At 39.3% G+C, this 24,322-nt stretch overlaps 1 protein-coding gene across 1 annotated transcript in view; it reads left to right on the forward strand.

The window, feature by feature from the left end:
- The window catches only part of LOC126191241 (enhancer of mRNA-decapping protein 3), an 82,757-nt gene that overhangs the window by 40,477 nt on the left and 17,958 nt on the right, over window positions 1–24,322 (forward strand). The window contains 1 exon segment of the mRNA XM_049932050.1: window positions 12,452–12,605. Coding sequence (XP_049788007.1) covers window positions 12,452–12,605 — 154 coding nt within the window.

Raw genomic sequence — 24,322 nt, forward strand, 5'->3', positions numbered from 1 at the left:
AGTTACCAGGGGTCAAATACAAGAAGCTTTAGTTTATTTACAACTTGTACAGAAACCAAGTAGCAGTTACAAGATTTGAAGAACATCAAAGGAAAGCAGTGGTTGAGAAATGATTGAGATATTGAATAACATTGGAGATAGGCTGCAACAACCTGTACATTGGACAAGCAGTGAAGGAAACTAAAGAGAAATTTGGAAAATCAATTCAGGGATAAGAAATAAAAACTTTTAGGTTTGCGTATGACACTAATTGTCTTAGGTGCAAAGGACTTCAAAGATCAGTTGAACAGAATGGATAGAGGGGTAATAAGATAAATATCAACAAAAGTAGAATGTGGGTAACAAGATGTAGTCAAAGTAAGTTGGGCAATACTGAGGGAATTAGAGTAGGAAATTAGCCTCTAGAATGAAAGTAGTGTTTGTAAATATACTGACCTATATTTACTTGGCCTTGGTAACAGCTGCTCTTTACATCACGGTTTCTGAAACTGTTTGGTTTAGTAACCTGATTGTGAAATGATGGACGCAACACCATGGTGGTTAACTTGAAATCTTTTCACATTTATTGTTACTTGATGATTTGTTGCATCCCAAACATGAGCGTCACTTGGAGTTGGGTGACAAGGTGTTGGAAGAAGGAAATAGTTGGTTCGCCTAAGTGAGATGGGGTCTTGACCTGAAAATATTGTTAAAATTCCCTTAAAAACAAAGTTAAGACTTGGAACAAATACTGGGATGACACATATGTGGTTTCACAACTTCTGGCTGTATTCAGAAAACAGTACCAACTCATGATATACTTGCTCTAAAGGAATTGTACTGACGAAAAGACCAGGTCTTTACATAGAGATGGTGATTGACTACCACAGTTCCGTCTACTTAAAATGGAACTGTCAGTAGTAACTGAGTCTGCACCCATAACACAAACGCAGAGGTCTCTAGCTAAATGACGCGGGTGGGTGAACTGGGTGGATCTGGCACCAGAAGCTTCCACAGAGATGTGATCCCTGTGGCAGGGGGTTGGGATTGGAAGTGGCACTTACTATTCCAGTCCTGTCACAGGCTTATCCTTCCCCATCAGAGGCCAGGTCACCTGGGAAAAGCAAACATGTTATATGCTAGCTCTGCTGCAGTCATTTCACAGCTTTTTATATTGGTGTGACTGCCAACCAGATGCCCACCAGGATGAACGGCCACTGCCAAACTGTGGCAAAGAGCAAAGTAGACCACTCTGTGGCACAACATGCAGCTAAACATTACATCCTTAATTTCAATGCCTGCTTCACTACCTGAGCCATTTGGATCCTTCCCTCCACCACCATCTGTTCTGAACTGTGCAGATGGGAGTTATCCTTACAACACATTCTCTGCTCTCCATGCTACAGTTTTGTAATTTTTCCTCCTATCTACGTGATTATGTAGCTCTCAATTCGTTCGAGCAATCAGTCATTCATAATATGAAACACAGTCATTGCTCATTCACTCAAAATGATTCAGAAATTTTACTTGTTAGAATGAAATCAGGCAATGATTCTTCTTCTCTGGAGGCTCGTGCTTTGCAGCAGTCTGCTAATCTGTACAAATAAAATGCCTTGTAATTTTTGGGAGCATTGTATGATCAGTCGGGAAACCTCAGATCAAGCGGATATTTGGCTTTGATGAAGTTTAACCTTTCGAAGAAGTAATGGAGCTCTTGGATTATTAAATGCAGGTTCATATCCAGTCTTTCGGAAGTTCCCTTCTGATTAACAACTACACAATATATCGATGAATATCATTAATTCTCAAATGTCAAATACACACCTTTTGTATGAAGGAGCAATATATATGTATATTTCCCTTTTAATCGTACAATTTCGTCTCATTTATCTTTTGTCATAAATCTCAATATTCAAATTATAATTCTTCAAACCAAGCTCGGGCTAATCGGCACGAAGACAATCTCGGAAGCTTTTTTTTTTTTCTAACAACCCCCAGAGAGAGTACTACAAAGAATAATTATGCGCTCATGGCATAGCTATTGTATGAAACTATTTTGCGCATGGATTCTGCGAGTATGAAGATAGAAAATTTGTAAACGTCATTCAAGGGTAGAATTGTATCAGAATAATTCATCGAATATAAAGAGATATTACAGTTTCCACCCCCTCTATCCTGTCACCTCCTGTCTGTTCGCGTCTCCGACCTTTGTGTGCCACCCTCTACTAATGTGCCTGTCTGTCTTTTCCCTTGCCTGCTCCTCTCCTTTTTCACCCCCCCCCCCCCCCCCCACAATCCCCTCCCTCCCTACCCCACAGCCTCTGATGCTGTGCCTGTTGGCAGTAGTCTAATCCTTGCACATTCCGCTATACAATGCTGTTATCTCTCTGCTGCTGTACCCTGCTATTCCTTCCCCAACCCCTCACAAATTACTACTTATGTTCTACATGACATTTGCATTCTGATCCGAGCTGCTGGAGACTGTGTGTGTGTGTGTGTGTGTGTGTGTGTGTGTGTGTGTGTGTGTGTGTGTGTTTTTGTTTGTTTGTTTGTCTGTCCTTTTCTGACAGGGGCTTTGGCTGAAAGCTAATGTGTAAGTGTCTTTTCGCTGTGCCTGTCTTCAGCTCAACATGTCATCTTTACAGTGAGTAGTGATCTGGCTTTTCCTTATATTGTTCTCATCCTATTAGTATATTTGACTGGAATCATTTAGCTGACCAGTGGTATGCTTCAATTTTGGAGTGATAATAAGATGTTAACTAATTGATTACTTAACCCAGATCGACTCAAAATTTTCACAAAAACATTTACACTTAAATGTTTGCACATTGATAACTAACCCAGGAATGACTGATAGATCTGATCATAAAGATGTTGACGAAAAGAATGCAAACCACGAACTGTCTGAAGCATTGTTACTACTATTTACAGATATGCAGGTGAATAAAAGTCTTTGTTATATTTTACTTTATAACACTAAAGCTAGCAAAATTAGTGGATATGGAGTTTCATTAAATGAAGGCGTAATCTGGTTTAACTATGGGTTCAAAACTGGAAAATTGTCAAATTTATGTGGACTATGTTGTGAATACTCTGTTTACTCCCATGGGGTTTCACAATTCATGCTAGAAATGGCTAAAATATGGAATTTTCTAGATCAAACAATGAGCTAACTGACATAGTGCAAGTGGATGTTTCTCAAATCTGAAAAATCAGGGCTTCAAAACTATGGCTCTGAATTTTGGAAATAAGCACCAGTCAAAAATGGAACATTCCAAACTATGCAAAATTTTAATGACAAATAACGTAGGAAATAGGAAGTTTTGTGGAAAAAATGAAATGTTTTCTGAGAAGATAGGTATGAGGGCTTTCGGATGAAGGACATTGCTTCAGTCAGAACCACTTACCAGCTCACTCCAAATTCTATCTCCACATGTCATCTGAGAGCCCCAAATCATTAATATTTATTCATAATAATTATTTCTGTGTAAACCAGTTAGGCTGTAAGATTTATTAATGTGGAAATTACACTGTGAACAATTAGACTTCAAGATTCTTTGTTTGAATAATAAAGTAGCTAATTTGTATTTACTGTCATTGGTGATATAAGAACAAGAGAATGGGTCCGACTTGCTCTGTCATAAGTTCTGCTGTTTGGACTGAAGTAAAGAGCGTATAAATTACAGACTAGAAATAGCAAGAAAAGCATTTCTAAAAAAGAGAATTTTGTTAACATCAGATATAAATTTAAATGTTAAGAAGTCTTTTCAGAAGGCATTTGTCTTGAGTATAGCCTTGTACAGAAGCAAAATGTTGACAGTAAGCAGTAAAGGCAAGAATAGAATAAAAGCTTTTGAAATGTGGTATTACGGAAGAATGCTGAAGATTAGATGAATCAAACTGAGTAAAACGAAAATAGTGGGACGACCTGTATAAATAAGAGATCTGTTGATAAGGACACATCTGGAGGCATCAAGGAGTTATTGGTTAGGTAATGGGAGGAGGGGAGAAGAAGGAGAGGGAGAAGTAAAAATTTTAAGAGGAGACCAAGGCTTGACAGCAGTAAGCAGGTTCAAGTGGATGTAGGTTGCAGTTGTTAAGTGGAGTTGAAGAGGATCGCACAGGACGGACAAACCGGGGGAGTTGCATCAAACCAGTCTTCAGACGGAAGAGAACAACACACCATGATAATTTCAACATGCTTCATTATGTCTGTGATTTAACTTCAGAGACTTTATGAATCAAAAGATATTTCTGAAAATTGAGGATAAATTGTTTTACAGATGTTTCCATGTATGCCTAATAATCTTTAAAGTAACATTGCTGAGTTCGAATAATCATTTCCGGTGTTTCACTTGCCGTAGTTTGTCTCAGTGCTTTTAAAATCTAAAAATAATTAATCCTGCTCAACTTAGAAGATTTGAAATGATGATCTGACAAGTTTGAAACATGGAAATAGAAATTTTGTAGAGGTGGCACTTAGATGAAGTTGTTGAAAGTATGAGGTGGGGGTGCTTTGATTTGCTTTCGCAGAAACTGTTTTAGTAACAAGTAATCTTTCTCCTGAGTGCGTTATTACAGTGAGGAATCTCGCTTTTGGCAGTATCAGGCTGAACATGCACATATCTCACACTTCCCAGTTCTTTCCCAGGCCTGTCTGTCCCTGTTACAGAAACTTCTTATGGAAGACATGCTTAGTCAACACTCTGTGGCCAATGAGATATTGAAGTCCACCACTCGTATCAATTATTATATCTGGATTGTGCTCCATATTTCATCACCAGTTATCAATTGCTCAAAAAAAAAAAAAAAAAAAAAAAAAAAAAAAACAGGTTCCCTTTGCATATTGACGACTCAAGAGACTGAAAAATAGGTTTCTGTGTGATAATTGACCCATCTGTTGTTATGTTGTGGAGACTTCTGGCACAATGTATGGATTTCAGAATTACAGTGTCGTCTGCTATCAGTTTAACATTGGAACATCAGCAGTAATCCCTAAGTTTGTGTATCTTATCCCGTGTTAGTATGATAGATGTCAATGCAGCCTTCACACACTTTCCTTCAATTCCTCCCCTGCACACTTTATGCTCATACTTTCAGCGAATAACTTATTACATGATTATTCCTTCATCATGTCATGGTAGTTGCAGAATTTTCGAGATTATTTGTTAAATTTGTCATGTATGGCTACTCAGCATTGTGCTCTAAATTCTCAGACGTGACCCATCATCTTGAAATCCATGTCTGTCATTTTCTGGTACTGTGTGTGTGTGTGTGTGTGTCAGAGAGAGAGAGAGAGAGAGAGAGAGAGAGACAGAGACTGACTCTGACTGACTGTGCTTACTTCTTTCTGCACACGATACTTTTAAGAGTAATTTCACACTTCGTATGTATTTACTAGCAAGAGAAAATAATTTTTGTGTACATGTGAAAGTTGTCATGCAAAATATTTTTATTAAAAATATAATGTAATTGGATACATAAATCTACCCACAAGCGGCAGCAGGAGAAATCAAATATAAAGGTATTGAAATTTCCAAGCTTTTTGAGCCAGTGGCTCCTTCTTTTGGAGAAGGGTTGACGGGGAAGAGAAAGGGGTGGAGGAAAAGAACTGGTGAGATTTAGGAAATGGGGAGAGTTCAGAAAAGTCCCCCAGGTGGGAACTGGCATTACAACATGTCGTTGGTTCGTGCCACCTAATTGGCATTAATTTATGTTAATTTCTTTGATCTCAACATTTCTTCTCAGTAACCACTTTTTCTTCATTCTGCTTTAGTTTTCTGTATTTTTTATTTTCTGACATGTCTATTTTTTCCCATCCTCTACCTCAACCACATACAATGCACTTAGCTTTCTGCTTTTATTAACTCTTGCATGGTGTTTTTCCAGTAATGTGTGCTTCTTGCCCCACCTTCCACCTTTAAGCTCTCAGGTTTTTCTGTCTCGTCCAGTGCCGTCCCCAACAATTGGTCTTTCCTTCTCATCCTGTCTGGTAAGCCTTCCCACATCTGGGGTTCTGAGTGATTTTTCTGAACTCTTCCCATTTCCTAAACCTAACCAGTCGTTTTCCTTCAATCCTGTTCCTTACCCTTCTATCAGAATGAGGAGCCACTGGCTCTGAAAGATTGAAAATTTCTACCTTTACATATTTTTCTCCTGCCCCTGTTTGGTGAGTAGATTTTTTATGTAACTAGGTATGTAATATTTTCAAAAAATTACTATTTTTGTTATAGTATTTTTATCAGAATTATCAGTGAGGTTTTAAAAAGAGAAACAAAATCTCTCTCTCTCATTTGATGTTTCTTAATCTTAAATTAGTTATGTTATCAAAAATCGAATTAAAAGGTACAGTATAGGCTTGATCTAATGCTGTTGTCAGGAAAAATGTATGACCCCCCCCCTTTTATAGCTTAACAAAATAAACTAGAGTGAGCTACAGAATGGCAAAGATTGGAAAAGCACATAATGCAGTGTTATACTTAATTGTATAATGTACAATGTTTAAATTTTTTTTAAATGTTTAAAAGCCTTAACAAATACAGAAATTTGACAAACTTGACTCAAATGTTGTCCAACCAAGAACAGTACAGTAGTTCAAATAAAATACTGTACTGCTCTATGGTGGATAAAATACATTAGAATGTGAGTCACAATTAACAACACTGTATCCAAGCTACTGTAAGTTCATTTTTCCACTGCTTTAAAGAAGTTGGTAAGATTTCTTCAGCAGGCCGTTTCAAGCATTTTCTTTTGTGTGTATTGTTTTTATGTTGATCAAATGCCACAGCTGAATACAGTTTTGGTTCAGTTTCTCTCACTCCATGTGGGCCTAATCATTTTAGTTACATTACCCAATGTTTTAGGTGTACTGGGAGCACCTTCATTGTTTTCTTCTTCGTAATCATCACGTGTGTCTGCTTTACCCCTCTCATTCTGTACAGCATCAGCAATGTCTTTGTCTTGTATGATCTCTGAAATTGATTCCTCATTGACTGCCCTGTGGTTAAAGTCTAAAAATCATTACTGCACTACAGAACTCCATGTGCAGACTTGATATCATTGATGTTGAAACCTGTGTCACTACATCACTAAATTCTTCTTCTGCTGCATTTTCTTCAGAGGAACCATTGTTCTGGCAATTCTTAGTAGTGGTCAGATTGATGATTTATCATGACAGGTCTGCTGAATATTGCAGCAGTCTTCAGATTTAAAGGACATTTTCATTTCCTCATCTAAATTTATTATTCGTGTATGAGCAGTTCACAGTGATGATGAGTGTTAAATACGTTTATGAAGTCCTGATCTGGAAGCTGAATTAATACCATTGTGTGTTTGGGCAAAAACAGTTTTTATTTTTTTATCTTCTGACTGAGAGACATCAGTAGGTGCATGAGCTGGACAGTGATAAAGAATTAGCAATGCTTCTTCTCTCAGCTTTGTCACTGAGTGAACAAACTCTTCCTGAAACTGTCATGCATTTAATCTTGGAATGCATGTAAGTCATCTGTAATAACATGTTTACATGCTTGAAACATCTCCAGCTTTTACTTTTGCCGACACAGTGAGGTTTCAGCTTATGGCTACCTGATTTATTTGACAGAGGAGTGTGATTCTGTTTTTGTTTGTTTTGAGAGTGGTTTTTTTCAGTGGGAAAGAAAATTGTCACTATCTTTAAAGAGAAGAGATACCATGTACAATAAACAAATCACAAGAAAAATGACAGTATTTTCTTAAATGAATCCAGCCTCTCTTTTTCCAAGTGTCTTCAGTTAGGTGGAGCTGTTTGGAAAACTGGAAGACTTCTGTGAAATAATACAACATATGATTTATTAGATGTATTTGATGTTGTGCTTCACGTATGACTGTTACATTATACATAACTATCTGCTTCCAATTTCTTCAGTTACTACAGTTTCACACAAAAGTTTCACTGTTCTGGACTGTTGTTGTTCTTGTGGTCTTCAGTCCTGAAACTGGTTTGATGCAGCTCTCCATGCTACTCTACCCTGTGCAAGCTTCTTCATCTTCCAGTACCTACTGCAACCTACATCCTTCTGAATCTGTTTAATGTATTCATCTCTTGGTCTCCCTCTACGATTTTTACCCTCCACGCGTCCCTCCAAGACTAAATTGGTGACCCCTTGATGCCTCGGAACATGTCTTCCCAACCGATCCCTTCTTATAGTCAAGTTCTACTACAAACTTCTCTTCTCCCCAATCCTATTCAATACCTCCTCGTTAGTTATGTGATGTACCCATCAAATCTTCAGCATTCTTCTGTAGCACCACATTTCGAAAGCTTCTATTCTCTTCTTGTCCAAACTATTTACCATCCATGTTTCACTTCCATACATGGCTACACTCCATACAAATACTTTCAGAAACAACTTCCTCACACTTAAATCTATACTCGATGTTAACAGATTTCTTTTCTTCAGAAATGCATTTCGCTATTTTGCCGCAAAAACTACCGATCACTGTAGAATGTCCTCATTCTTTCGAAACTTTCATCGGGCTAAAGAAAAAGCATGACTTTAAAATCCAAAGAAATAAACTACCTATGCTACACAATTTCTTTAAGTGTTATGGACAAAGTTGCATGGTTTGAGCGCCTCCCTAGCTCTCAAATCAGTGTCTGTACATAAACTGTCATGCAAGGGTGTATTACAGACTTCAGACACATGAAATAACATTACAGAATACAGCCTTTGAATCCATTGGCCCATATGTCGGAAAAGAACACCATTATTTTATATTCGGTAACAGCATGTTATAATTCAGTGGGGTAATGTTTTTTTGTACACTATGGAAGGTCCTGTTTTACCAATGCAATTGCCATTGCCAGTCTACATTTTATATCCTCTCTACTTCGACCATCATCAGTTATTTTGCTCCCCAAATAGGAAAACTCCTTTACTACTTTAAGTGTCTCATTTCCTAATCTAATTCCCTCAGCATCACCCGACTTAATTCGACTACATTCCATTATCCTCGTTTTGCTTTTGTTGATGTTCATCTTATATCTTCCCTTCAAGACACCATCCATTCCGTTCAACTGCTCTTCCAAGTCCTTTGCTGTCTCTGACAGAATTACAGTGTCATCGGCGAACCTCAAAGTTTTTATTTCTTCCCCATGGATTTTAATACCTGCTGCAAATTTTTCTTTTGTTTCCTTCACTGCTTGCTCAATATACAGATTGAATAACACCGGGGAGAGGCTACAACCCTGTCTTACCCCCTTCCCAACCACGCTTCCCTTTCATGCCCCTCGACTCTTGTAACTGCCATCTGGTTTCTGTACAAATTGTAAATATCCTTTCGCTCCCTGTATTTTACCCCTGCCACCTTCAGAATTTGAAAGAGAGTATTCCAGTCAACATTGTCAAAAGCTTTATCTAAGTCTACAAATGCTAGAAACGTAGGTTTGCCTTTCCTTAATCTAGCTTCTAAGATAAGTCGTAGGGTCAGTATTGCCTCACGTGTTGCAATATTTCTACGGAATCCAGACTGATCTTCCCCGAGGTCGACTTCTACCAGTTTCTCCATTCGTCTGTAAAGAATTTGTGTTAGTATTTTGCATCCGTGACTTATTAAACTGATAGTTTGGTAATTTTCACATCTGTCAGCACCTGCTTTCTTTAGGATTGTAATTACTATATTCTTCTTGAAGTCTGAGGGTATTTCGCCTGTCTCATACATTTTGCTCACCAGATGGTAGAGTTTTGTCAGGACTGGCTCTCCCAAGGCTAATGGGATGTTGTCTACTCCCGGGGCCTTGTTTCGACTCAGGTCTTCCAGTGCTCTGTCAAACTCTTCACGCAGTATTGTATCTCCCATTTAATCTTCATCTACATCCTCTTCCATTTCCATAATATTGTCCTCAAGTACGTCACCCTTGTATAGACCCTCTATATACTCCTTCCACCTTTCTGCTTTCTCTTCTTTGCTTAGAACTGGGTTTTCATCTGTGTTCTTGATATCCATATAAGTGGTTCTCTTTTCTCCAAAGGTCTCTTTAATTTTTCTGTAGGCAGTATCTGTCTTACCCCTAGTGAGATAAGCCTCTACATCTTTACATTTGTCCTCTAGCCACCCCTGCTTAGCCATTTTGCACTTCCTGTAGATCTCATTTTTGAGACGTTTGTATTCCTTTTTGCCTGCTTCACTTACTGCATTTTTGTATTTTCTCCTTTCATCAATTAAATTCAGTATCTCTTCTGTTACCCAAGGCTTTCCACTAGCCCTCGTCTTTTTACCTACTTGATCCTCTGCTGCCTTCACTATTTCCTTCCTCAAAGCTACCCCTTCTTCTTCTACTGTATTTCTTTCCCCCATTCCTGTCAATTGTTCCCTTATGCTATCCCTGAAACTCTGTACAACCTCTGGTTCTTTCAGTTTACCCAGGTCCCATCTCCTTAAATTCCCACCTTTTTGCAGTTTCTTCAGAATCTACGGTTCATAACCAATAGATTGTGGTCAGAGTCCACATCTGCCCCTGTAAATGTCTTACAATTTGAAACCTGGTTCCTAAATCTCTGTCTTACCATTATATAATCTATATGAAACCTGTCAGTATCTCCAGGCTTCTTCCATGTATACAACCTTCTTTTATGATTCTTGAACCAAGTGTTAGCTGTGATTAAGTTGTGCTCTGTGAAAAATTCTACCAAATGGCTTCCTCTTTCATTTCTTAGCCCCAATCCATATTCACCTACCTCATTTCCTTCTCTCCTTCCTACTACCGAATTCGTCACCCATGACTATTAAATTTTCGTCTCCCTTCACTATCTGAATGATTTCTTTTATTTCATCATACAATTCTTCAATTTCTTCATCATCTGCAGAGCTAGTTGGCATATAAACTTGTACTACTGTAGTAGGCGTGGGCTTCGTGTCTATCTTGGCCACAATAATGCGTTCACTGTGCTGTTTGTTGTAGCTTACCCACACTCCTATTTTGTTATTCATTATTAAACCGACTCCTGTATTACCCCTATTTGATTTTGTATTTATAACCCTGTATTTGCCTGACCAAATGTCTTGTTCCTCCTGCCACCGAACTTCACTAATTCCTACTATATCTAACTTTAATATATCCATTTCCCTTTTTAAATTTTTCTACCATACCTGCTCGATTAAGGGATCTGACATTCCATGCTCTGATCCGTAGAACACCAGTTTCATTTCTCCTGATAACGACGTCCTCCTGAGTAGTCCCCGCCCGGAGATCCGAAAGGGGGACTATTTTACCTCCGGAATATTTTACCCAAGAGGACGCCATCATCATTTAACCATGCAATAAAGCTGCATGTCCTCGGGAAAAATTACGGCTGTAGTTTCCCCTTGCTTTCAGCCGTTTGCAGTACCAGCACAGCAAGGTCATTTTGGTTAGTGTTACAAGGCCAGATCAGTCAATCATGCAGACTGTTGCCCCTGCAACTACTGAAAAGGCTGCTGCTGCTCCTCTTCAGGAACCACACGTTTGTCTGGCCTCTCAAGAGATACCCCTCCATTGTGGTTGCACCTACGGTACGGCTATCTGTATCGCTGAGGCACGCAAGCCTCCCCACCAACGGCAAGTTCCAACTATTTTTGCAGTACTTAAAAAAAAAATCAGAAAATTAATTCAGAAGTTAAATTGTGCAGTTGTAATGTAATGTCATAGATGTTTGATTTTAATGGCCAAGTCTAATGTTGCTCAGCCTAATTGAAGAGTTTACGTTACAGTTCAAGCTATAATTAATAATGTGAAAAGCAGTAACAGAAAAACTAGAACTTAACTGCCTTGTAAATAGGCAAAGACTGTTGCAAATGTAGGAAACAGATTCTATCAGTGATTATTTCTTTTCAGTCAGATGTCATCTTTCGGATGATTAAAGAAATGTTTGCAATTGTGATAATTAATTTAGATTTCTCCTCTTAAATAAACTTACAGGCCAAAGTTACATGTATGAGGAACATTCACCGATTCAAGTTTGGCAGACCAAAAAATTGCTTAGTTTTCTTCCATGGTTCCCTAACGAAGGCAAACTTTAGCCTAAGGCAAATACTGTGGTATGATAAAGATTATTGTGATGCTGTTTACAATGCAGCTCACATCAGCAACATTGTCTTGAACAGAGAGAAACTAGAATAAATTAATGCTCACAAGTGCCCATTTGTTATCAGCAGTATGTGATAAAAACACAGTACGAGATATAAGTGTTTATCAAATAAAAGTGAGAAGAGTCTAACAGTTGCCAATTCTAATAGCTGTCTGCTAAATTGAAGAAATTATAAGGTGAGTGTTTTATACAAGTACGGTTTTTAAATGAGGCAACTGCAGTTGGACTTCTGATCATACAGACCAAGTACATCATGTACTAGCAAGTCATAGAATCACTGTGACATTTGCACTCATAGTCAGAATTACAAAAAAATGCAGTGATGATTAATAATGTTGGATAAGTCACAGAGATTTGTCTGTTTATAGATGATGGTTTGGTCATCCCCAGTATCAGTCTAGAGTTGCGTTGTGATCTGCTCCGAGCTGCCGAAGAAAGAGGACTGACAGCAGAACGACAGATAGAGCTCATGGGCCGTGCAGCTACTGAAATGGCTCTGCAACTTTTAGGTGGTGGGCACAGGTGCGGATCATCAGTATGCCAAATTTTCTAATTTCTGTGTAAATTTCCTTCTTTTATAATTGTGGTTAAAATGTGCAGCTTGAGAGGAATTCTTGTATGGTGAGCCATTACACGGGCTGATTAAAAAGAATGGACTCCCTGAAGGTGAAGATATGTTGTGACACATTGTTCATAAAGTTTTATGGGCCTTTATTTTCTGATAAAAATGCTGCTGTTCGCATCATCTCCGCACTGCAGAAGAGACTATGGTCTACTGCATTGGCATGTAGATGTTGGATGATTTCCAAGTAAATTTATGTGCTTTAGCTGTGGATAATTGAAGGGTTTTGTGGAAGAAAGTACTGATCATCTGTTGTGTTTGAAAGCACCCAAAGGGTTCCACTTGTACCCTCATAACATGCCGTCCACTGCAGTGCCTGACAAAAAAAGAAAGGGAGCACTCAGAAGGGTAGGAGGAAATGAAATGAAATGAAACTTAACAGGTTGGAAGACATGTTATGTTTCAATGATCACACTACTGAATAAAATTTACATAGAGCTTGGCGTTATTAGCCCATGTATCAGTCTGACATTGCACTATCTACATCATAGTTGCATGCACTAAACTGCTTAGGAAGGGTGGCATAAAGCTATTGCATACCCTCTTGAGGCAAGTTGGCCCACCCATGTTCTATCAGGGACAGATCTGAGGATCTTGCTTGCCACAGGAGTACGTCAACATCACGCAGGCAGTTAATAGGTACACTTGTCACATGGACGATCATTGTCCTGTTGAAAAATGCCATTGACATTCTGTCTCGTGAGAGGTAGTGTGAGGACACAGGGTATCTGTGATGTACTTTTTTACCAACAGAGTTCTCCCCATCACTGCCAGCCATCACCAGGAGTAACACTGCTGTGCCTCTCCAAAACATTGCAAAGATGGAACTTCTCCCCAGGTTCTCACCATACTCGCTGACGACGGTCATCCGAGTTACTTCTGAACCCAATGCAACTCCATACATCCGTAGTTCATGCTTCCCAGTCACAGCCCCAGTCCGAACGCAGCTGTGTTGTTTATGTGCATGGGATGATAATTCCCTTGTCCAGCTGCTGATCATCTCTGAGCAGTGGTGCAGCATGTCACAGACTGTTGCAGAGAGTAAATTACTTCTTTTCATATGGCATGCACAGGTGTGAAGAGTTTATTATGTGTTTGGTGCACAGTATGGCAATTCACCCTAGTGGTGGCCAGTCATGGTTGGCCAGAACCTTGAAGACGAGTACACCTGACCTCATTTATCTTGTGGTCATCCGTTGGTGGTGCAATGCATCCAACACTGGGCCACTGTCACATATGAGTGCCCTCAGTTCTCGGTATTGCATTACTTGACTAACCAATGAGGCGCCTTTCAAACTCTGTCTGGTGCTGATAATGCTGTCTTGCACGAGTACATGATACGTCTCCCTCACAGTGATCACTCTACATCTGACACTGTTCACACCCCTTATATATCCTACAAGGCCTGGTAACAAAACTAAACACTAACAACGCTAATGCTCTCCGGTGGCCATTATATGTATCTACATTACTAAGCAGCGAAACCAGAATCTGGTATCAGTTGCAGATTGCCTACCTAATAGTTTCAAAGGGCAACATATTTCATTTAATTATTCATTGGATTTAAATATTTAAAATGCTGCCATAATCTGCACATTAAGGGGTAGAATTTGATATTGAAACTTCCAACACAATAAGAAAAGTATTACTGTTAAAAATTGTGTGTTTGTCTTGAGCCAACATAACTGACAGCACACACATACACGGGCATCATTCATCTAGTATCTGAGAAGTAGAATACTGAACTACTTGAAATAAACATTACACATAATTTTAAACATTTACAAAACTTTTTGTCACTGTCACCAATCACAAAATGACAAAAGGAAATAAGTTTATTGCTTACAACATTTTTGCTGTTCATTCGGCAGAAATCATCAGCAGACGTGACATTTTAATATATTACTCTTTTACTTTAGTCACAATACACTTTGCAGACAGTATGTGCATATATGTCACTGAATGTGCTTGCAAAAAATATCATTTTATGATACACAGGAGATAAAAGTAATCGGACAGTTGAAGCTGTTATATACACAAGTATTGGATTATTAAAGAATTGTGAGTTTACTGGTCTCAGAGAATTGCAGCTCCAATGTGTACTACTGTACAGTGTAACTAAATTCTCTTTACAGATGTTGAGGACTGTAGTTTGGGCCAAGATGATTAAGTTCAGCATAAGAACTTATGTCTGAAAACATACTATTTTCCCTCTATGTGCAAAATACCACATCACACAGTCAAATCTTCCACATTTTCGGCACCACTGACAAAGGTATTGCGTGTTTCATCTGTCAATCACGTGGTGTCCTATGCCCACTACCGGTTTGTGTATATGCCATGGGATATATATAAAAACAATAATGTGCAGGTTCTATGTTCAAACCGAGTAGGAAGAAGAAAATGCTGTACTGTGCTTTCCTGTATAAATGTGCGGTTTTGTTTTCTTTCTCGCAGTAGGTTTTAACTAAGACAGCTTAAATTGATTGGGTAAATCAGTTGGGATTATTGGTGTATGGGATGTGAGAAGGACTTCTCCAGCTGCTGTATCTTTGAGCATAGCAGCTTCAGTGACATTATTTTACACAGTTTCACTCTACGAATGGGTAGCGTTACAAAGTTGTGGACAGTTCAGATTGTTTTTGTGTGTGTGTATTTTATTCGACACACTTTCACAGCACAGTCTTTCCTTTCTTGCATTCAGTATTAACAGAAAAACTATATATTGTTAAAAAATAAAGTTTGTGCCAGTCCAAATGTTTATTAGAGTATCATAAAAATTAAGAACTTACCAGATTTCCTTTCATTCATATTCTGTGTGATTTATTACACTTTGAAGTTCTATATTTTCAATACTGTGCAAAATTTCAGTAAGGAACCAAAATTTGCATACTGACACAATTCCTAGAGATACACAAATTAGGGCGTGTAACCAATTCTCATACATATTTAGCAACTGCGGAGCATATCTGGGTTCACTAGTCATGTACATAACTACTGATAGTATGCATGTGCATAAGTTATGTTGACATTGGACTAGGTCTTATGGGTGCTTCACCTTTTTGTGTGTGTGTTTGTATTTATTTGTGTGTCCATCAACATACCAACGCTTTAGTTTGGTAAGTTACATCATCTTTGTTTTTAGATATATTTTTCCCATGTGGAATGCTTCCCTCTATTTTTTTTTTATATATACTGCTTTATCTTACTATGTTTACACTCTTATCTTTGAATTTAACCAATCATTCAACAAGCAGTAACACTAAATACATACTCTTGAGTTAACACTTTCTTCTTCTGGCCCCTTCAATTTGCACAGAGATTGTAGATTTGGTACTGTTGTCCTGACCATAGAGATTGATACTACTCAAAGTTTTCACCAGTTTGGGGTCTTGTGCACCCAAGTAAACAATGCACATTGTAGCACTTCCATTGCCAGTGACAAACTGTAGTATCCTCACATTTATACGAGTCTTAGTCTTGTAGATTTACTCACTCACAATGTCAGCAGATTGGGCTGAGGTTCAGTGCTCAAAATGAAGTGAGTGTGCAGCATGTGTGAGTTTCGCTTTAGATAAATCTAGAAAACTCCCAATTATTTTCTTCTTATCCAACCTGTTTATCAGTTCATGGAAAAAAGCTGTTACTGCTAACCTGTATTTGTACAATGCAGAAATATTTAAGTAACGATGATAATACTTCGTAAACTCACTAACTGCCACAGTTACATGATTTGTTTAATTACTTCCCAGCGCCATGGAAAGCATTTATAACATGAAATTAGAACTACTGATTAATATTTTTCAAGTTAATATTCAATGAAATTATTTTTTATTTCTGTTGGTTGTCCGTAAATTATTTGATGTGTTGTTGACTCAATATTTCCAGCAATATGATCCTGCTTCCACAACAGCTTTCAAGGTTTAACCTTTTTTGTAACATGAGTTATTACGTAGGACATTACAGGCAATTTGTTGCATTTTTCCGCATTTTAGTAGCAGTCTTGTCCCATGTTCTGATACAGAATGCTGTACACTATCATGATCTACACAGTAGTACTTCAAAAACATCAGACATGATTCACTGCCTCCTGCGTAGACAGCAACTCCAGAAGAAAGATTCCATTTGGTCTAAAATTATTGTGTCAGGCAGCTCGCAAGGCATTGAAGTAAATGAAATTCACCTGCAATTATGTATGTCAGCTGTTGCTCCCTTTTTATATGTTAGTGGTATTGCATTAATTTTTTAAAATATCAGGAGAGGTCCCTTGGCCATTTGAACTGTTTACTAAATATGTTACTGGTATTATTAATTAATTTCTATGTTCTTTGTGTAATGCAGGTGATGTATCACCACAGCCACTAGACATTCTATTTTTAGTTTTGATGTTATTTTCATTACCTCATATTGTGTTACATTTCTTAGAAAACATGAATTACCTATTTTAATTGAGTTTATTGTTAGTTTTGATTGAAAAACTTCTTCTTAGCATGTCTAACTAAAATGTTCTATGAAGGATTCACATACTGTCTTTGAGTTGCTCATCAGCATTCAGTGTTCTCCTAATGCTATATTACAACAACGGGGATATTCTTTTTCACTTTCATTGTTTATTATGTTTCAGGCTATTTTACTAGTGATAATGAATACACTTATAATGTGTTTTTAGTCTTCAGGAATCCCCTGTGTGATTTTCTAATGCTTTTGTACTTCATTAGGCATTGCTGCAAGTTTGTATCCTGGAACAGCACATTCATGCCCTTCATATTTTCCTTCAACTAGTGAATTCTTTGGGGAATTTTTAAGATCTTTTGAATAATCTGATTTCATCACTGATTTTACCCCTTGCACATGCACCATTAAAATTGTGGTTTAATATCTGTTATAAATCTCTTTATCATAATCTAACAATGAAAATAATCAGTTGTTGATAACATAATATAATATAAATGAATAGATACTATCCATTATCATAATCTGATGTGTACAACTGCTACCATTTTGTGTGTGGAAGGTCCTCCTCAAGATTATAATGGTCAGTTTTTTAAAAAAGTGATTAAATCACTATGTAGGACTGTTTGGCAGTCTGTTTATCTCATGGATAGAGCATCATCACTCGAGGGAGAGTTTTCAGTAGTTCTCATCACTAATTCTGCCCTATTTGAATTTGTAACACTGTGGTCAGTGCAAGTCCATAAGTAAGGTGTCCTGGTTAGTGACATTTATATGCTTATGATTATAGTACCGTAACATGTCAGAATACCTAAGGTAATTTACATTAGAGCTTAAAGAGTGGATGTTCTCCCCTCACAAGGATAGGACATGACTTGGAAAATTCAGATTGGAGTAAGACTTGGTTGGCTTGTCATTTACCTAAATGATGTTATCCTGTAGCAGTAGTAAAATGGACTGGCCAGCCAGTCCCCAGAAAAAAGGTTTCAAAGTTTTACATGCACTTTGTAGACTAGTCTAATGTTCCTTTGAACTTGTGTAAAAATAGCTCATTGGCAGTATGCTTACTTTTTAATCTGCTGATCCGGGTTTAATCCCAGCTTCCACTAAAAAAAATTTTATCCAGTTATAATTTGAAGGAATTTTAAATAAAATGAATAACCAAAACTATTGTAAATGAATTCTTCATTTGTATGGCCATGTATACATGTATACATCGAGTATAGATTTAAGTGTCAGGAAGTCATTTCTGAAAGTATTTGTATGGAGCGTAGCCTTGTATGGAAGTGAAACATGGACGGTAAATAGTTTGGACAAGAAGAGAATAGAAGCTTTCGAAATGTGGTGCTACAGAAGAATGCTGAAGATTAGATGGGTAGATCACATAACTAATGAGGAAGTATTGAATAGGATTGGGGAGAACAGAAGTTTGTGGCACAACTTGACCAGAAGAAGGGATCGGTTGGTAGGACATGTTCTGAGGCATCAAGGGATCACCAATTTAGTATTGGAGGGCAGCGTGGAGGGTAAAAATCGTAGGGGGAGACCAAGAGATGAATACACTAAGCAGATTCAGAAGGATGTAGGTTGCAGTAGGTACTGGGAGATGAAGAAGCTTGCACAGGATAGAGTAGCATGGAGAGCTGCATCAAACCAGTCTCAGGACTGAAGACCACAACAACAACAACAACAACAACAACAACAATGGCCATGTGGTCTGTAGTTGCTTTCCAATTCCTCCACATACCCAAAGCATTAACACAAAATAAACAGTTGCTCAGTGACAAATATTGGAAACCAGACTCTATATAAAATAATTGATGAAATTACATGAAAAAGAAAAGAGCATGTTTCATCCTTCACCATCTCCGACTCTCACACCCAATCCCCCGCTCCCAGTTTCATTTCACTTCTTGCTCCTCACCTTCTTCTTCAACTCACACTCCATCACATTACCACACACTTATGTCCACTCATCATGGCTTCTCCCTCCCCCATCCAAAAAAAAACCTCCATCACTATTCCTTCAATACTCTCCCACAGTATATAAATATATGGCAGCATAATTAAATAGAATTACACAAGTACAATAAACTAAAAAAATAAAAAGTGTAGATCAGAAACAAACTAATGGCAATGTTGAGTTGGCAACAGTGCAAAACACAAACCACAATACATACTTAGAAGTATAAAAATGAACAGAAGACAGTGGTGTACAAAAAAGTGTGCTGAGTAAAAAAAATAAAAATCCATAGTTCTGCAGAGCAACTAACAATTAGACAATAACTATTAGTGTCTAAAGAAGAAAAACATCAATGATGTGCTAGCAACAGCATTTCCCGATGTAGGTGAGAAATCGAGCAGAACTCACTGTAAGTAAAAATCAGTATATTGTTAATGAACTGTTTTTCAATCTTGAAACAAATCAAACTGTAAATAACATAATAACAGATCATTGATGATGCTTTACCTCAATAAAGTGGAACATGTCTGGTGAAAGAAAACACACATTTTTTGTAGTTGCAAACAGTATCGTAAATGAAATCATTAATGATTTTATTTTATATCTGATGCAGCTATTTATTAAAACTCATGAAATGACTTAATATGTATTGTATTTTAAAATAGTTAGGTAACAGTAAATCCATTTTAGAGAAGTAGATATTAGTACAGTACTATTTCCATTAAAAAGTCATTAGTGTTTTTAACTATTATTATACGTGAACAGGTGCGAGTTGTTCATTCGAACTTTTTTAAGATGTTTCTTCTGTGGAAGAGTTTAACTGTTGATAGGCAGATGTTTCAGAGCATCCAAGGCACTACAGGAGCTATTCAAATAATAGTACAAACAGGCTTTCCATATTCTACATTTAACTGGTTGTATTGAATAAACTCGAATACACATGCCAGTTATTTCTGAAATATTGCCAAGGTTGGAATGTTTATATTGTTAAAGATTGTTGAAGTGAATATGTCAGTTAATAAGGAAACCTTGAGGAGAAGTGAGAGATAAAATTACTAAACACTCATGTTGTTGTTGTGGTCTTCAGTCCTGAGACTGGTTTGATGCAGCTCTCCATGCTACTCTATCCTGTGCAAGCTTCTTCATCTCCCAGTATCTACTGCAACCTACATCCTTCTGAATCTGCTTAGTGTATTCATCTCTTGGTCTCCCTCTACGATTTTTCCACACTCATTATAAAGTGAAAAGCTGAGTTACTGTTGAGAGATGCGGTTGTTCATTACATAGGCTTGCTGAGTGGTGGTGATCTGATTGCACCAGAATCTTCAACTTTGATTTCTTGTGAAGCGATGTTGATAGTTGAGGAAACATAGTTTGTACTATGGACATACTGACTGAAAAAAATATTCGTTACTGAGAAAGAACTCATCCACAACAATGAAAACTGTGTGATCTGAAGTTTTCCCGGCGTATTTCCAATTTGAACAGTTCTCGGGTATCTGACCAGGTAGCGTCCTAATTTCTCCACAATATTTCAGCAGACCTACATGCTGCCATCTTCAGGTGGTTCCTGACGAATGCTGTGCTGTTCCTCTCGGTGCCCTATATATACTAGCCGTTACCCCCTCCACCGTTCCTCTCCTGGTGTCTTTGGTCCGGCTGGCACGGCGGGTGGGGGAAGCGGCGGCTGGGTCTGAACTGGGGTCTGCAGTCTCCCTGCTGCCGCCGTCGTGGGCGGTCCTCGATCTCTGGGACTGCATCTTTCTCTCCAGGCTGAGTGCAGGGTTCCAAGCCCGACTAAGTTGAAGGCTGCTGTCTTTGTTAATTAGATCATCCTGTATTCGGATTTTGATGGCCTCTTTATTAATGCAGTCCCAAAAGTAGGAGGATTGACAGAGTATTTTTGTTTTTTCATAGTCCATAGTATGGCCAGTCTTTATACAATGGTCAGCCACGGCTGATTTAGTGGCCTGGCGTAATTCGGTATGTCGCTTGTGTTCGCAGCACCTCGCACCTCTATTCTACAGTGCGCACTGTCTCCCCAATGTATGACTTTCCGCACTGACAGGGAATTTGATAAACGCCTGGTTTTCGAATGCCTAGGTCATCTTTCACGGAACCCAGTAGTCAAGGTTTTTGCAGGGGGTCGGAATACTCATGTCACATTGTGTTTCCCCAGGATTCTACCGATTTTTCTTGAGGTGTTTCCGACAAACGGAATGCACGCCAATGACTTGTGTTCTTCAGTTTCTTCTTCTTGTTTTCTTGGCGCAGTCTGTCTGAGTGCATGTCACACTGCAGTGAACCCCATAACGCCCCATTTACAGAGTGGGAGCTCCTCAGCATCCTTGCACATTGCCCCGACACAGCTTTTGGGCCAGATTGGATCCACAGTTAGATGATCAAACATCTCTTATCCGACTACAAGTGACATCTCCTCATCATCTTCAACTGGATCTGGTGCAATGGCATCTTTTCATTGCAATGGCAGGAGAGCAATGCTCAAACCTGGTATAAACCCGCTTGATGTGGATAGCTATCGTCCCATCAGCCTCACCACCGTCTTTTTGTAAGTTTTTAGAACGTATGGTAAGTTGGCGATTGTGTTGGGTCCTGGAGTCACATGGCCTACTGGCTCCATGTCACGGAAAATTCAGCCAGGGTTCAGGGCAGATTCAGCCGGTGTTGCTCTACCAATGATCATCTAGTTTCCCTCGTCTGCCATCCGAACAGCCTTTTCCAGATGCCAACACTTGGTTGCCATCTTTTTTATTTACTAAAGGCTTACAACATGACCTGGCGACATCATATCATTGCCACATTATATGAGTAGGGTCTCTGGGGCCCGCTCCGGATTTTTATCCAAAATTTCCTATTGCTCCGCAATTTCCATGTCGAAGTTGGTTCCTCCCACAGTTCCCCCCGTAGCCAGGAGAATGGGGTCCCGCAGGGCTCTGTATTGAGTGTATCTCTATTTTTAGTGTCCATTAACGGTCTAGCAGCAGCTGTCAGGCCATCGATCTCACCTTCTCTGTATGTAGACGACTTCTACATTTCGTACTCCTGCTCCAGCACTGGTGTTGCCAAGCGGCACCTACAGGAAGCCCTCCACAAGGCGTAGTCATGGGCTCTAGCCCACGGCTTCCTGTTTTCAGCTGCGAAGTCGTGTGTTGTGCATTTCTGTTGGCGTTGTACTGTTCATCTGGAACCAGAACTTTACCTTAATGATGATCCACTCATGGTAGTGGAGACATTGATTCTTAGGACAGTTTTGCAATGCCTGATAGATGTGGCTTCCTCATCTTCATCAGCTGAAGTGGAAGTGCTGGCAGCACCTCAATGCCCTCTACAGCCTGAGCAACACCAACTGGGGTGCAGATTGCTCTCTCTACACAGCCCTTGTTCAATCCTGCCTTGACTGTGTGGGAGTCTGGTGTATGGTTCAGCAGCGCCCTCAGTGTTGCGTTTACTCGACCCAGTGCATCACTGTGGCATTAGACTGGCTTTTAGGACAAGTCTGGTGACCAGCATTCTGTTGGAGGCCAGAGCCCCTCCATTGAAGGTTAGGCGTGCACAACTGCTTGCCAGTTACGTTGCACACATGCGTAGTTCTTCTGAGCATTCGAATTACCATCTCCTTTTCCCATCCATGGCGCTTCATCTCCCGCATCGGAGGCCCAGCTCAGGGTTTACGATTGCGTTTCGCATCCAATCTCTTGGTTGTCTGAAGTGGAGTCATTGCCTTTACTACTTATACTGGAGGTCCATTCACGTATACCTCTATGGTGTACACCTAGGCCGAAGGTTCGCCTGGACCTTTTGCATGGTCCTAAGGACTCAGTTAACCCCCGGCTCTCCGATGTCACTTCCTCTCAATTCTTGCATGAACCGGGACCATGAAGTGGTTTACACTGATGGCTCGATGGCTGATGGTCACGTTGGCTTTGCATATGTTCATGTAGGACATATTGAACAGCGCTCCTTGCGAGATGGCGGCAGTGTTTTCACTGCAGACTGGTGAATCGTTTCTCCTCTGTACAGACTCCTTGAGCAGCCTACAAGCTATCGACCAGTGCTACCCCCACCATTCTTAGGTATTGGCCATCCAGGAGTCCATCATCTATGACCTGGAACAGTCCATTCGTTCTGTGGTGTTTGTGTACCCCAGGCCACATTGGAATCTCAGGAAATCAACTTGCCGATAGGCTACCCAAACAGGCTACACAGAAACCTCTTCTGGATATTGGTATCCCTGTAATTGACCTGTGATCATTATTACGCCACAAAGTTTTTCAGCTTTGGGAGATGGATTAGCATAATCTCAGTACACACAAAAACTGTATGTCCTTAAATAGACTAGGAATGTGTGGAAGACCTTCATGCAGGCCTCTTGCAAGGACTCTGTGGTTCTCTGCCGGCTCCGCATTGGACATACGTGGCTAAAACATGGGTACCTCCTCCCTCGGGAGGATCCACCTCAGTGTCACTGTGGCTCACATATGACTGTCGTCCACATCTTGCTGGACTGCCCACTGCGACGAACTTTTAACCTTCCCAGCACCCTACCTTCAGTGTTGGGGTGACAATGCCATAACAGCAGATTTAATTTTACATTTTAGTGAGGGGGTTGGGGTGGGGGGGGGGTTATCGTACCATCTAAGGGTGGGCATTTAGCCTTGTCTCTGAGGTCACCACCCACCCTCCATTTTAACTCAGTCGCACTTTCTTTGCATTTGTTTGCCATGGTGGTCGTCTTTTCCCTACATATGTTCATCTCACCTTGTCTTTTTGGGGTGGACATTTTAATGTGTTGCAGAGTGGCTGGCTCACCCTCTTTTATTATTGTGATCACCCGGCCCAGACCATCTGCTCTATGGTTTTAATACCTTCTTCTACTTTTCCTTGTGGTGTATGTTTTCCCCATTTTTTATTCATTCCATTAGTTTTCTTTTTAGGTGTGGTGTTGGGTTTTTGTGTTCCTTGAGCCTTGCTTGTGTGAGGAGAAAGGGACTGATGACCCTGTAGTTTGGTCCCTTTATACCCCAAACAAACCAACCAACCAACCGTTGCATTATATGTAAAATAAAATCATTAATGATTTCAATTGCAGTGGTTTTGCTTATACATTTTATTTAAAAATCCTTCTAACTATAACTTAAAAAACTTACGACAGGAGCCAGGATTTACCCTGGATCAGCAGGT

This window comes from Schistocerca cancellata, chromosome 6 (genome assembly GCF_023864275.1).
Source record: "Schistocerca cancellata isolate TAMUIC-IGC-003103 chromosome 6, iqSchCanc2.1, whole genome shotgun sequence".
Taxonomy (NCBI): domain Eukaryota; kingdom Metazoa; phylum Arthropoda; class Insecta; order Orthoptera; family Acrididae; genus Schistocerca; species Schistocerca cancellata.